Source organism: Bufo bufo, chromosome 5, assembly GCF_905171765.1.
Source record: "Bufo bufo chromosome 5, aBufBuf1.1, whole genome shotgun sequence".
Taxonomy (NCBI): domain Eukaryota; kingdom Metazoa; phylum Chordata; class Amphibia; order Anura; family Bufonidae; genus Bufo; species Bufo bufo.
In genome coordinates this window covers 278,222,399-278,237,625 of record NC_053393.1, presented here as the reverse complement: position 1 = coordinate 278,237,625, position 15,227 = coordinate 278,222,399, and the positions used below count along the sequence as shown (strand labels likewise).

General features: G+C 42.4%; 1 protein-coding gene across 1 annotated transcript in view; it reads left to right on the top strand.

The window, feature by feature from the left end:
- Nucleotides 1–15,227, top strand: part of GALNT1 (polypeptide N-acetylgalactosaminyltransferase 1) — a 616,072-nt gene that overhangs the window by 476,697 nt on the left and 124,148 nt on the right. The window contains exons 7-8 of the mRNA XM_040431282.1: nucleotides 2,889–3,006; nucleotides 11,384–11,564. Coding sequence (XP_040287216.1) covers nucleotides 2,889–3,006; nucleotides 11,384–11,564 — 299 coding nt within the window. The remainder of the gene's footprint in view (nucleotides 1–2,888; nucleotides 3,007–11,383; nucleotides 11,565–15,227) is intronic.

Below are 15,227 nucleotides of genomic sequence, written 5' to 3'. Positions count from 1 at the left end.
TTTTCTCATTTATTAAAGTTTTACACAATAATAGCATTTTTGAAACCAAAAAATTATGTTTTAATGTGTCCATGTTCTGAGAGCTATAGTTTTTTTATTTTTTGAGAGATTTTCTTATGTAGGGGCTCATTTTTTGCGGGATGAGGTGACGGTTTTATTGGTACTGTTTTGTGGGACATACGCGTTTTTGATCACTTGGTGTTGCACCTTTTGTGATGCAAGGTGACAAAAATTGCTTGTTTTGACACAGTTTTTTTTATTTATTTTTTACGGTGTTCACCCGAGGGGTTAGGTCATGGGATATTTTTATAGAGCTGGTTTTTACGGACGCGGCAATACCTAATATGTATACTTTTTTTTATTTGTTTCACTTTAACACAATAATAGCATTTTTGAAACCAAAAAAATGATGTTTTAGTGTCTCCATGTTCTAAGAGCTATAGTTTTTTTATTTTTTGAGAGATTTTCTTATGTAGGGGCTCATTTTTTGCGGGATGAGGTGACGGTTTTATTGGTACCATTTTGTGGGACATACGCGTTTTTGATCACTTGGTGTTGCACCTTTTGTGATGCAAGGTGACAAAAATTGCTTGTTTTGACACAGTTTTTTTTATTTATTTTTTACGGTGTTCACCCGAGGGGTTAGGTCATGTGATATTTTTATAGAGCTGGTTTTTACGGACGCGGCAATACTAAATATGTCTATTTTATTTTTTCTATTTTTTTTTTTTTTTTTTTTATTCCTTACTTGGGATTTTTTTTTTTTTTACATGTGAACCTTTTTTTTATTTTATTTTTTCAACACTTTATTTTATTTTTATTTTATTTTACACTTTTCGTCCCCCATAAGGTCATACAAGACCTCTGGGGGACATTTACTTCACTTTTTTTTTTTTTTTTTCACTGTTGATTTCTTCTGTAACTGGGGCTGACATAGTAGCCCCAGTTACAGTGGAAATGCACCCCTATAGAGGCTATACAGCAGCAATCCTGCGCTGTACAGCCTCACAGCAGGGCTGATCGAGGTCTCTGAGAGACCTCACACAGCCCCTGCACTCTCCGGTCCCGGCGGTCACATGACCGCCGGGCCGGAACAGGAAGCGCACAGCGCTTCCTGCTCTGCAGACACAGCGCTCGGCGAGCGCTGTGTCTGCAGCGATCGTGAAGGCAGGGACACCTGGGCACTGTCCCTGCCTTATCTCTGGGTTGCCCTGCTGTCACTGACAGCGGGCAACCCGATCAGCAGCTGCACGATTAGCGTGCAGCTGCTATTTCTGACAGGACGTTTTAAAACGTGCTGTCAGAAATAGACGTCCACCCATAGGACGTTTATATCCTATGGGCGGACGTGAGGCGGTTAAAGTAATGATGGCCACTCGTTTTTCTTTACTTAGCTGCTTTTTTCTTGCCATAATACAAATTCTAAGGCCCCTTTCACACGGGTGAGTATTCCGCGCGGATGCGATGCATGAGGTGAACGCATTGCACCCGCACTGAATACCGACCCATTCATTTCTATGGGGCTGTTCACATGAGCGGTGATTTTCACGCATCACTTATGCGTTGCGTGAAAATCGCAGCATGCTCTATATTCTGCGTTTTTCACGCAACGCAGGCCCCATAGAAGTAAATGGGGTTGCATGAAAATCGCAAGCATCCGCAAGCAAGTGCGGATGCGGTTCGATTTTCACGCACGGTTGCTAGTAGAAGATCGGGATGGAGACCCGATCTTTATTATTTTCCCTTATAACATGGTTATAAGGGAAAATAATAGCATTCTGAATACAGAATGCATAGTAAAACCGCTCTGGAGGGGGTTAAAAAAAAAGAAAAAATAATTTAACTCACCTTAGTCCACTTGATCGCGTAGCCCGGCATCTCCTTCTGTCTCCTTTGTTGAATAGGACCTGTGGGGAGCATTAAATACAGGAACAGGACCTTTGATGACGTCACTCCGGTCATCACATGATCCATCACATGATCTTTTACCATGGTGATGGATCATGTGATGACCGGAGTGACGTCATCAAAGGTCCTTGACCTGTAATGGACGCTCACTACAGGTCCTGTTCAGCAAAGGAGACAGAAGGAGATGCCGGCATCGCGATCAAGTGGACTAAGGTGAGTTTAAATTTTTTATTTTTTTAACCCCTCCAGCGCTGTTTTACTAAGCATTCTGTATTCAGAATGTTATTATTTTCCCTTATAACCATGTTATAAGGGAAAATAATACAATCTACAGAACACCGATCCCAAGCCCGAACTTCTGTGAAGAAGTTCGGGTTTGGGTACCAAACATGCGCGATTTTTCTCACGCGAGTGCAAAACGCATTACAATGTTTTGCACTCGCGCAGAAAAATCGCGGGTGTTCCCGCAACGTACCTGCACATTTTCCCGCGACGCCTGTGTGAACCCAGCCTTACAGTCTATTCAGTAGGACTATCAGCTGTGTATCCACCTGACTTCTCCTCAACGCAACTGATGGTCCCAACCCCATTTATAAGGCAAGAAATCCCACTTATTAAACCTGACAGGGCACACCTGTGAAGTGAAAACCATTTCAGGTGACTACCTCTTGAAGCTCATCAAGAGAATGCCAAGAGTGTGCAAAGCAGTAATCAAAGCAAAAGGTGGCTACTTTGAAGAACCTAGAATATGACATATTTTCAGTTGTTTCACACTTTTTTGTTATGTATATAATTCCACATGTGTTAATTCATAGTTTTGATGCCTTCAGTGTGAATCTACAATTTTAATAGTCATGAAAATAAAGAAAACTCTTTGAATGAGAAGGTGTGTCCAAACTTTTGGTCTGTACTGTATATATATATATATATATATATATATATATATATATATATATATAAAAATTGTTTTTGTTTTGCAGGACTCCTACAATGGCAGGGGGCCTTTTTTCAATCGACAGAGATTATTTCCAGGAGATTGGGACATATGATGCTGGAATGGATATCTGGGGAGGGGAGAATTTAGAAATTTCATTTAGGGTACGTATAATTGTATTAACATCATCCTACAGTGTGGTAAGATATCCATGATTTGTTTTCCCCTGATTTAACCTAAAGATACATTTAGGTCCATATATATTCGGACACTGACACAAATTTTTATTACCTGTTTACTAAAATATATTCAAGTTATAGTTATATAATGGACATAAATTTCAGACTTTTAGCTTTCATTTGAGGGTATCCACATTAAAATTGGATGAAGGGTTTGGGAGTTTCAGCTCCTTTACATGAGGCACCCTTATTTTTAAAGGGACCAAAAGTAATTGGATAATTGACTCAAAGGCTGTTTCATGGGCAGGTGTCAGCAATTCCTTCATTATTTCATTCTAAATTAAGCACATAAAAGGCCTGGCATTGATTTGAGGTGTGGTGCTTGCATTTTGAATATTTTGCTGAGAAGTAAACATGCTGTCAAGGGAGCTCTCCATGCAGGTGAAACAAGCCATCCTTCATCTGCGAAAACAGAAAAAAAAACATCCGAGAAATTGCTATACTTTTAGGCCTCTTTCACACGGGCGTTGCGGGAACCTGCGCGATTTTTCCGCACGAGTGCAAAACATTGTAATGCGTTTTGCATGCGTGAGAAAAATCAGCATGTTTGGTACCCAAACCCGAACTTCTTCACAGAAGTTCGGGCTTGGGATCGGTGTTCTGTAGATTGTATTATTTTCCCTTATAACATGGTTATAAGGGAAAATAATAGCATTCTGAATACAGAATGCATAGTACAATAGCGCTGGAGGGGTTAAAAAAATAATAATAATAATTTAACTCACCTTAATCCACTTGCTCGAGCAGCCCGGCTTCTCTTCTGTGCACAGGAAAAGGACCTGTGGTGATGTCACTCCGGTCATCACATGGTCCGTCACATGATCCATCACCATGGTAAAAGATCCTGTGATGGACCATGTGATGACTGGAGTGACGTCACCACAGGTCCTTTTCCTGTACACAGCACAGAAGAGAAGCCGGGCTGCGCGAGCAAGTGGATTAAGGTGAGTTAAATTTTTATTTTTATTTTTTTAACCCCTCCAGCGCTATTTTACTTAGCATTCTGTATTCAGAATGCTATTATTTTCCCTTATAACCATGTTATAAGGGAAAATAATAAAGATCAGGTCCCCATCCCGATCGTCTCCAGCCCCATAGAAATGAATGGGTCCTGATTCAGTGCGGGTGCAATGCGTTCAACTCACGCATTGCACCCGCGCGGAAAACTCGCCCGTGTGAAAGGGGCCTTAGGAGTGGCAAAATCTACAGTTTGGTACATCCTGAGAAAGAAAGCAAGCACTGGTGACCTCAACAATGCAAAAAGACCTGGACGCCCACTGAAGACAACAGTGGTGGATGATTGCAGAATAATTACCATGGTGAAGAGAAACCCCTTCACAACAGCCAACGAAGTGAGCAGCACTCTCCAGGTATAGGCGTATCAATATCCAAATCTACTATAAAGAGAAGACTGCATGAAAAATAAATACAGAGGGTTGACTGCACAGTGCAAGCCACTCATAAGCCTCAAGAATAAGAAGGCTAGATTGGACTTTGCTAAAAAAAAAAAAAAAAAAACATCTTAAAAAAACAGCACAGTTCTGAAAGAACATTCTTTGGACAGATGAATCCAAGATCAATCTCTACCAGATTGATGGAAAGAATAAAGTATGGCGAAGGCATGGTACAGCTCATGATCCAAAGCATACCACATCATCTCTAAAACACGGCGGAGGCAGTGTGATGGCTTATGCATGCATGGCTGCCAGTGGCACTGGGTCCCTAGTGTTTATTGATGATGTGTCACAGGACAGAAGCAGCCGGATGAATTCTGGGGTTTTCAAAGACCATACTGTGTGCTCAAATGCAGCCAAATTGATTGGTCGGCGCAGTGCAGTTTCTAGGTAAAATTTCTCTCAGGGCGAGTGTCAAAAAAAACTCCCCCCCCCCCCCCCCCCCCCCCCTCCCGTCCTTCCCAAAACTGCTCGATAAAATCATATCAGAAGAGTACTTGCAACCGTCTCACCATATATATATATATATATATATATATATATTTTTTTTTTTTTTATGCAAATTGCGGGTCCACAACACCCGCCCGGCACCCCTATAGAAATGCAGCTGCGGACAAGAATAGGACATGTTCTATCTTTTGCGGAGCTGCGGACCCGAAGATCGGGGCCGCGCTCCGCAATTGCAGATGCAGACAGCACACTCTGTGCTGTCCGCATCCATTTCGTCCCCATAGAGAATGAATAAGTCCGCACCCGTTCCGCAAAATTGCGGAACAGATGCGGACCCATTTTGTGGACGTGTGAATGGAGCCTAACCCCTACACAGTGTAGAGGTATACTGTATATTGTGTGGCACAGTGTATGTTATGTAGGCTATGTGTGTATAACAAACATATTTCACATGAAAACTTACAATTACTTGGCTTGGCCCTTGGGGATCTCGGACGCCACTTCCACACTTGGCCGGGGGCTCGGCAGAGCTGATGTGTTTTATCCTAATGAGAGAGATTTCATAATAAGGATTTGGAGAAGGGGCAGAGGAATAGCAGAGCAGGGGGAGTAATAAAGCCCACCATAATGCCCCCCAGTAGAAATAATTCTCCTTTTAATGTGACAGTGCAAAAAATACCCCCTTGTAATGCCCCCAGTTGAGCTAATGTCCCCATAGTGCCCCCATAATGTCCCAGTATAAAATACCCCTATATAGTGCCCCCAGTAAATTCCCCCATAGTGCTCCTCTCCCCCCTTCCTGCTAGTGCCCCCCATAATGTACCAGTATAAAATGCCCCATATATAGTGCCCCAGTAGATGCCTTCAGGGTCCGGCCTCTGATAGGCTGCCGGTTTAGTGTCCCCCATAATGACCCCCAATAATGTGCCAGTAAGTGTCCCCATAGATGCCCCCCCATCTTGTGCCAGTATCAAGTGCCCCTCTCCTCCCCCCCCCAAATGTCCCATTATCATAGTGCCATCTCCCCCCCAATGTGCCAGTATCAAGTGCCTCTCTCCTTCCCACCCCCCATGTGCCAATATCATAGTGCCAAACCCCCCATGTGCCAGTATCAAGTGCTTCTCTCTTCCCCCCCATGTACCAGTATCATAGTGCCATCTCCCCCCCCAAAAAAAGTGCCAGTATCAAGTGCCTCTTCCCCCCCATGTGCCAGTTTCATAGTGCCATCCCCCCCAAAAGTGCCAGTATCAAGTGCCTCTCACCCCCCCCCCATGTGCCAGTATCAAGTGCCTCTCTCCTTCCCCCCATGTGCCAGTATCATAGTGCCATCTCCCCCCCAATGTGCCAGTATCAAGTGACTCTCTCCTTCCCACCCCCCATGTGCCGGTATCAAGTGCCTCTCCCCCCCATGTGCCAGTATCATAGTGCCAAACCCACCCATGTGCCAGTATCAAGTGCCAACCCCCCTACGTGCCAGTATCAAGTGGCTCTCTCCTCCACCCCCATGTCCCAGTATCAAGTGCCGCTCTCCTTCCCCCCATGTGCCAGTATCATAGTGCCAACCCCCCCATGTGCCAGTATCAGGTGCCAACCCCCCTCCCCCCCCCCCATGTGCCAGTATCAGGTGCCTCCGTCCTTCCCCCCATGTGCCAGTATCATAGTGCCAACCCCCCCATGTGCCAGTATCAGGTGCCAACCCCCCTCCTGTGCCAGTTTCAGGTGCCAACCCCCCCCCCCCCCATCAAGTGACTCCCGCTCCCCTCCATGGCAGTAACAGTCGAATATAAAAAAAAAAAAACACTTATGCTTACCTGTGTCGCCCTGTATGTCCATATATGGAGTCAGTGCTTGTGTATTCTAATTTAGCCTGTATTTCAGAAAAGTTTCTGCTGGGATTCGAACCCAGAGGCAAATCACCTAACCACACGGCCATAAGAGCTGCCTTGCTACTGACTGAAAAAATATGAGACTTCTACTGTTATAGCTGGCTAAGTGTACATCTATACACATGACAGCTGCCCTAACACACCCAGCACTGCTATATCTCTATATGACAGCTGTCCCAGCACACTCAGTTCTGCTACATCTAGTACACATGACAGCTGCACCAGCACACTCAGCTCTACTATATCTCTATATGCCAGCTGTCCCAGCACACTCAGCTCTGCTATATCTCTATATATGATAACTGCCCCAGCACACCCAGCTCTGCTACATCTATATATCTCTAAGTATTGCTATTCAGTAGATAGATACACTGCTCAAAAAAATAAAGGGGACACAAAAATAACACATCCTAGATCTGAGTTAATTAAATATTCTTCTGAAATACTTTGTTCTTTACATAGTTGAATGTGCTGACAACAAAATCACACAAAAAAAAAAAATGGAAATAAAAATTTTAATCCATGGAGGTCTGGATTTGGAGTCACACTTAAAATTAAAGTGGAAAAACACACTACAGGCTGATCCAACTTTGATGTAATGTCCTTAAAACAAGTCAAAATGAGGCTCAGTAGTGTGTGTGGCCTCCACGTGCCTGTATGACCGCCCTACAACGCCTGTGCATGCTCCTGATGAGGTGGCGGACAGTCTCCTGAGGGATCTCCTCCCAGACCTGGACTAAAGCATCTGCCAACTCCTGGACAGTCTGTGGTGCAACGTGACGTTGGTGGATAGAGCAAGACATGATGTCCCAGATGTGCTCAATTGGATTCAGGTCTGGGGAACAGGCGGGCCAGTCCATAGCATTAATGCCTTCGTCTTGCAGGAACTGCTGACACACTCTAGCCACATTAGGTCTAGTATTGTCTTGCATTAGGAGGAACCCAGGGCCAACCGCACCAGCATATGGTCTCACAAGGGGTCTGAGGAGCTCATCTCGGTACCTAATGGCAGTCAGGCTACCTCTGGCGAGCACATGGAGGGCTGTGCGGCCCTCCAAAGAAATGCCACCCCACACCATTACTGACCCAATGCCAAACCGGTCATGCTGGAGGATGTTGCAGGCAGCAGAACGTTCTCCACGGCGTCTCCAGACTCTGTCACGTCTGTCACATGTGCTCAGTGTGAACCTGCTTTCATCTGTGAAGAGCACAGGGCGCCAGTGGCGAATTTGCCAATCTTGGTGTTCTCTGGCAAATGCCAAACGTCCTGCACGGTGTTGGGCTGTAAGCACAACCCCCACCTGTGGACATCGGGCCCTCAAATCACCCTCATGGAGTCTGTTTCTGACCGTTTGAGCAGAAAAATGCACATTTGTGGCCTGCTGGAGGTCATTTTGCAGGGCTCTGGCAGTGCTCCTCCTGTTCCTCCTTGCACAAAGGCGGAGGTAGCGGTCCTGCTGCTGGGTTGTTGCCCTCCTATGGCCTCCTCCACGTCTCCTGATGTACTGGCCTGTCTCCTGGTAGCCCCTCCATGCTCTGGACACTACGCTGACAGACACAGCAAACCTTCTTGCCACAGCTCGCATTGATGTGCCATCCTGGATAAGCTGCACTACCTGAGCCACTTGTGTGTTTTGTAGACAACGTCTCATGCTACCACTAGAGTGAAAGCACCGCCAGCATTCAAAAGTGACCAAAACATCAGCCAGGAAGCATAGGAACTGAGAAATGGTCTGTGGTCACCACCTGCAGAACCACTCCTTTATTGGGGGTGTCTTGCTAATTGCCTATAATTTCCACCTGTTGTTTATCCCATTTGCACAACAGCATGTGAAATTGATTGTCACTCAGTGTTGCTTCCTAAGTGGACAGTTTGATTTCACAGAAGTGTGATTGACTTGGAGTTACATTGTGTTGTTTAAGTGTTCCCTTTATTTTTTTGAGCAGTGTATATAGAGATATAGCAGAGCTGAGTGTGCTGGGGCAGCTGTCATGTGTATAGATGTAGCAGAGCTGGGTGTGTTTGGGCAGCTGTCATGTGTATAGATGTAGCAGAGCTGGGTTTTCTGGGGCAGCTGTCATATATAGAGATATAGTAGAGCTGAGTGTGCTGGTGCAGCTGTCATGTGTACTAGATGTAGCAGAGCTGGGTGTGCTGGGGCAGCTATCATATATAGAGATATAGCAGTGCTGGGTGTGTAAATGCTTTGCCTCTGATACTGAAGGTCATGGGTTCGAATCCCAGACAGGTCGGCAATACAAATGACTATACCTGGGATTCGTAAATGCCGGCAGCAGCGCTCATCTCCTGCTGTGTCTTGCCAGCGCCCCCCTTCTGACAGCGCCCCGGGCAGCTGCCCAGCCCGCCCGCCCCAAGAAACGGCCCTGGGTCGGCGTTTCATAATACAGATGGACAATGACCCAAAACATTAAAGCCAATGCGACCCAGGAGTTTATTGCCGCTGCAGTAAAGGCCTGGCAGAGAATTAAAAAGGAGGAGACACAGCATCTGGTGATGTCCGTGAGTTCAAGACTTCAGGCAACCAAAGGTTTTCAAGCAAGTATTAGAAATTAACATTTTATTTACAATTATTTAATTTGTCCAATTACTTTTGAGCCCCTGAAATGTTGCTTTAGTTCCTCACATTTTTATGCAATCATTTTGTTCAACCCACTGAATTAAAGCTGAAAGTCTGAACTTCAACTGCATCTGAATTGTTTTGTTCAAAATCCATTGTGGTAATGTACAGAAAACAAAACAAAATTAGAAAAATGTTGTCTCTGTCCAAATATACATTTGCAAGAAAAAGTATGTGAACCTTTTGGAATGATATGGTTTCTGCACAAATTGGTCATAAAATGTGATCTGATCTTCATCTAAGTCATAACAATAGACCATCACAGTCTGCTTAAACTAATAACACACAAATAATTAAATGTTAGCATGTTTTTATTGAACACACCATGTAAACATTCACAGTGCAGGTGGAAAAAGTATGTGAACCCCTAGACTAATGACATCTCTAAGAGCTAATTGGAGTGAGGTGTCAGCCAACTGGAGTCCAATCTATGAGATGAGATTGGAGGTGTTGGTTACAGCTGCCCTGCCCTATAAAAAAAAAAAAACACAAGTTCTGGGTTTGCTTTTCACAAGAAGCATTGCCTGATATGAATGATGCCTCGCACAAAAGAGCTCTTAGAAGACCTGTGATTAAGAATTGTTGACTTGCATAAAGCTGGAAAGGGTTATAAAAGTATCTCCAAAAGCCTTGCTGTTAATCAGTTCATGGTAAGACAAATTGTCTATAAATGGAGAAAGTTCAGCACTGCTGCTACTCTCCCTAGGAGTAGCCATCCTGCAAAGATGATTGCAAGAGCACAGTGCAGACTGCTCAATGAGGTAAAGAAGAATCCTAGAGTGTCAGCTAAAGACTTATAAAAGTCTCTGGCATATGCTAACATCCCTGTTAGCGAATCTATGATATGTAAAACACTAAACAAGAATGGATTTCATGGGAGAATACCACAGAGGAAGCCACTGCTGTCCAAAAAAAACATCGCTGCACGTTTACAGTTTGCACAAGAGCACCTGGATGTTCCACAGCAGTACTGGCAAAATATTCTGTGGACAGATGAAAACAAAGTTGAGTTGTTTGGAAGAAACACATAACAGTATGTGTGGAGAAAAAGAGGTACAGCACACCAACATCAAACCCTCATCCCAACTGGGAAGTATGGTGGTGGGGGCATCATGGTTTTGGGCTGCTTTGCCGCGTCAGGGCCTGGACGGATTGCTATCATCGAAGGAAAAATTAATTCCCAAGTTTATCAAGACATTTTGCAGGAGTGTCCACCAGCTGAAGCTCAACAGAAGATGGGTGTTGCAACAGGACAACGACCCAAAGCATAGAAGTAAATAATGAACAGAATGGCTTAAACAGAAGAAATTACGCCTTCTGGAGTGGCCCAGTCAGAGTCCTTACCTCAACCCGATTGAGATGCTGTAGCATGACCTCAAGAAAGCGAAGACCTCAAGAAAGCGATTCACACCAGATATCCCAAGAATATTGCTAAACTGAAACCGTTCTGTAAAGAGGAATGGTCAAGAATTACTCCTGACCGTTGTGCACGTCTGATCTGCAACTACAGGAAACGTTTGGTTGAAGGTTTTGCAGCCAAAGGAGGTTCAACCAGTTATTAAATCCAAGGGTTCACATACTTTTTCCACCTGCACTGTGAATGTTTACATGGTGTGTTCAATAAAAACATGGTAACATTTAATTCTTTGTGTGTTTTTAGTTTAAGTAGACTGTGATTGTCTATTGTTGTGACTTAGATAAAGATCAGATCACATTTTCTGACCAATTTGTGCAGAAATCCATATCATTCCAAAGGGTTCACATACTTTTTCTTGCTATTGTATATGGACCTAACTGTACATGTAATATTTGTTGTAGTTATTAAACAAGTCATCATGGTTTGGTTCATGTTCTGTACAATTTCTTCCTTTAGATATGGCAGTGCGGAGGAACACTTGAAATAGTTACTTGTTCACATGTCGGTCATGTTTTTCGCAAAGCTACTCCATATACCTTCCCAGGTGGTACAGGGCAAATTATCAATAAAAACAATCGAAGGTTGGCAGAAGTTTGGATGGATGAATTCAAGAACTTCTTTTATATCATTTCACCTGGTAAGAATATTTTTATTATAATAATTGTAGAGTGTGTCTCATTACAAATTACAGTCATGCTAAATGGTTCATACATAATGTAATTATTTAAAGGGAACCTGTCATGTGGATATTTGATTATAATCGAACTAATTATATACAATTATTAACTACTAAAAAGTACCTTAGATGTATTCACTTACTGGTGTGACAGATAGTTACCTCATAATATACACACAAAGATGGCACATGCCGCATGCTAATGAGCTGATTTGAGTCCAGCATGACATCACTGAGTCCAGTGTTTTTTTTAATTTAGAGCTATAGCCACTCCCCTGCCCACCTGCTGCTGATTCATATGGAAAATAACTGTCAATCAACAGCAGGTAGGCGGGGAGAGTAAGGAGCTCATGAATATTCAGGACTCACCATTATAAGCTGGAGCTTTTCAATACAAGATGTTGGCAGATTGACTGGGTCAATTAAAGAAAGTGAGCCAGCATTTCGCTAGGAGAATCAGTCACTTATTTATGTTGCCCTTAGTTAGGACACCATAAAACTGGTGACAGGTTCCCTTTAATATGTTCAGCAAAAAGACAGCTGGTAATGAGTGTAGCCATGCTTTTAATCAAATCACCTTTTTTCAAATTACCATATTTTTTGCTCTATAAGATGCACCTGCCCATAAGACGCACCTAGGTTTTAGAGGAGGAAAATAAGAAAAAAAAAAATTCATCAGCACACCAATGTTAATAAAAACCACTGCTCAGACCCCAGATCAGACAAAAATAAATAAACTCTCCTTTCCTATTCCAGACACAGCGACCATCATTAGTATTTGTTCTATAAGACACATTGCCATTTTCCCCCACTTGGAAAAATAAAGCAAAATATTTATAGTCTTATAGGGCAAAAAATAAAGCATTTTTAGACATATTTTGACAAATTGGAATAAAATAAATACACACATACTTTGCAATTATGTATTTCATTGATCATGGTAGTATTTATTTTAAAGGCTATGGACACCTTTGCATTGTACTCATTTAGAGCTATAATCATTTTTTTTCAGTTGGTATTTATTAAAAATTGTTGTCTCCTTTTTCTGGATAGCCTTGAAATTCTCTAGTAACATGCTATGTGTTTTTACTGTGTTCCGTCAGGTACATCATCTGACAGCTTCTTATCCCTATTCTCTGAGCTTATAAGCACCCATTATAGCTCTATTCTTATCCTCCTTAATTAAGTATTTTTGAGCTATTAGTTCGAGATTAGGGTTATTAGATGACCGCACAAAGTGAAAGTAATTTTTTCACAGCTGTTAATCCTTCATGACAAAGGTACTGAATATTTTTTAGTAAAGACCAATTGAAAAAATCATTTTAAGACCAAGATGAGTAAAATGCAAATATAAAAATAAAAAATGCCCCCAAAGGTATGCAAAGCCTTTAAGCTTGGTTTCCTGAGTTGTTGTTTTCTCATGACACATTGTACTTCATGACAGTGGTAAATTTGAGTCGATATATTTCACCTTTATTTATAAAATAATGCAACATTTATGAAAGTTTTATTAAGATATTAATACCTCATAAAATTGTTAACAGTCAACATTCTCCATAAGTCTGCTTTATGTTGGCATAATTTAGTAAATGTCAATTTATTTTTTTAGGTCGTTAGAAGGCTTAGAATTTTAGAAGCAATTTTTCAAATTTAATTTTTTTGTATAATTTTTTCATAATCAATTTTTTTCTTTCAACACAGCAAGGGTTTACAGCGAAATAAACCTCAATTAACATTATTTTGATTCTGCGGTGGTAGTAAACTGCTTGTCGGGGCACATGGCAGTAGTCAGAAGAAAAGGAGCGCCATATGGTTTTTGGGCACTACTTTGTATTTGAAGCGACCCTGATGTACCCCTACAGTGGAACCCCTTAAAAAAGTGACCCCATTTTGGAAACTACACCCCTACAAAAATATATTAAGAGGTGTACTGAGCACTTTGACCCCATAAGCATTTTACAGAATTTGGAAACACTTGGCTGTGAAAATGAAAAGTTTAATTAATTCTAATAAAGTGTTGCTTTAGCCCCAAATTTTTCATTTTTACAATGGTTAACAGGACAAAAAGCAACCCATAATTTGTTGCCCATTTTCTCCTGAATATGGCAACACCCTATATGTAGTGGAAAAAAGCTACTGCACATGGCAGGACTCAGAAAAGAAGGAGCGCCATATGGCTTTTGCAGTACAGATTTTCATGGATTGGTTTACGGGTGCCATTGGTTTTTATTTTTTGAGTGATTGTCTTGTGTGGGGGTTCATTTTTTGTGGGATGAGGTGACTTTTTCATTGGTACCATTTTGGGGTATACTGTATTTTTCGCCCCATAAGACGCAATGTTTTTTCCCCCAAAGTGGGGAAAAATGCCCCTGCGTCTTATGGGGCAAATACTAATGAAGCGCTTCCATTTTGGAAGCGCTTTATTAGTACCTCTGCTTGACTGTCTGCTGTGCAGGGCTGCGCACCATGTGACCTCACTGTGTGCAGCCTTCAAAGCAGCCGAGAACCAGGAAAAAGATAGAGATTATTGGTGGTGAGGAGCGGTGGCGTCCAGGAGCAGGAGAGGCAAGTTATTTTTATTTTATTTTATTTGCGCTGATGGCTGACATGGGGGGTGCCTGATGGCTGACATGGGGGGGGCTGATTAACATTGGGGGTCAGATTGCTGGTCTGACCTGAGGTGTAATGGAAAATATTTTTTTCTTATTATCCTCCTCTAAAACCTAGGTGCGTCTTATAGGGCAAAAAATACAGTAAATGACTTTTCGATCACTCGATATTGTGCATTTTGTAAGGCGAGGTGACAAAAAATTACTGTTCTGGCATAGTTTTTATTTATTTTATTTTTACAGCATTCACCTAAGGGGTCATGGCAATACCGAATGCATGCATTATTTTTATTTTTAGGTTTTACACAGTAAAATATTGTTTTTGTGTTGCCATTTTTTATAAAAAAATTTCAGGCGATTTTCTTTGGTAGAGGCTCTTTTTGTTGTTGGATGAAATGACTGTTTGAATGGGACCATTTTGGGCTACATACACCTTTTTGATCGCTTGGTATTACACTTTTTGTGAGGCAAGGTGACCAGAAAATGGCTGTTTTGGCACTTTTTTTTTTTTTTTACGGTGTTCACCTGACTAGGTGGATCATGTGATATTTTTATATAGCCGGTCGATATGTACACGACGATACAAATATGTCTACTTTTCTTTTTTTTCTCTATCTTTTACAAAAAAAAAATTGTGCTGACCGCGGCATAGCGAGGGTTAATGCTCTGGCATCGGTGTGTTCACTGATGCAGGGGCTCGGCTATCAGTGACTGCCGGACCCCTGCCGCTGATCAGTTGCACCTTAGCTGTATGGTGCTAGTATCCTATGGGTTAAATGGAGTTTATCATGGATGCTTACTGTATAAACACTAAAAGTGGTCAAATACCTTGCACAGCTGTCGGCAAAACTCTCATTCGGCCCCCAGCTATCACTTCCAACTCACACATACACACTCTGTCGAGCATTTGGGGCAAAAGGATCGGGTGAAAAATTTCAGTTTGCCTCATCCTTATCTCCCAGACATCAGGGCTTTAGTACACTGCCTGCACTGTGATATAGATGAGGAAAGGAGA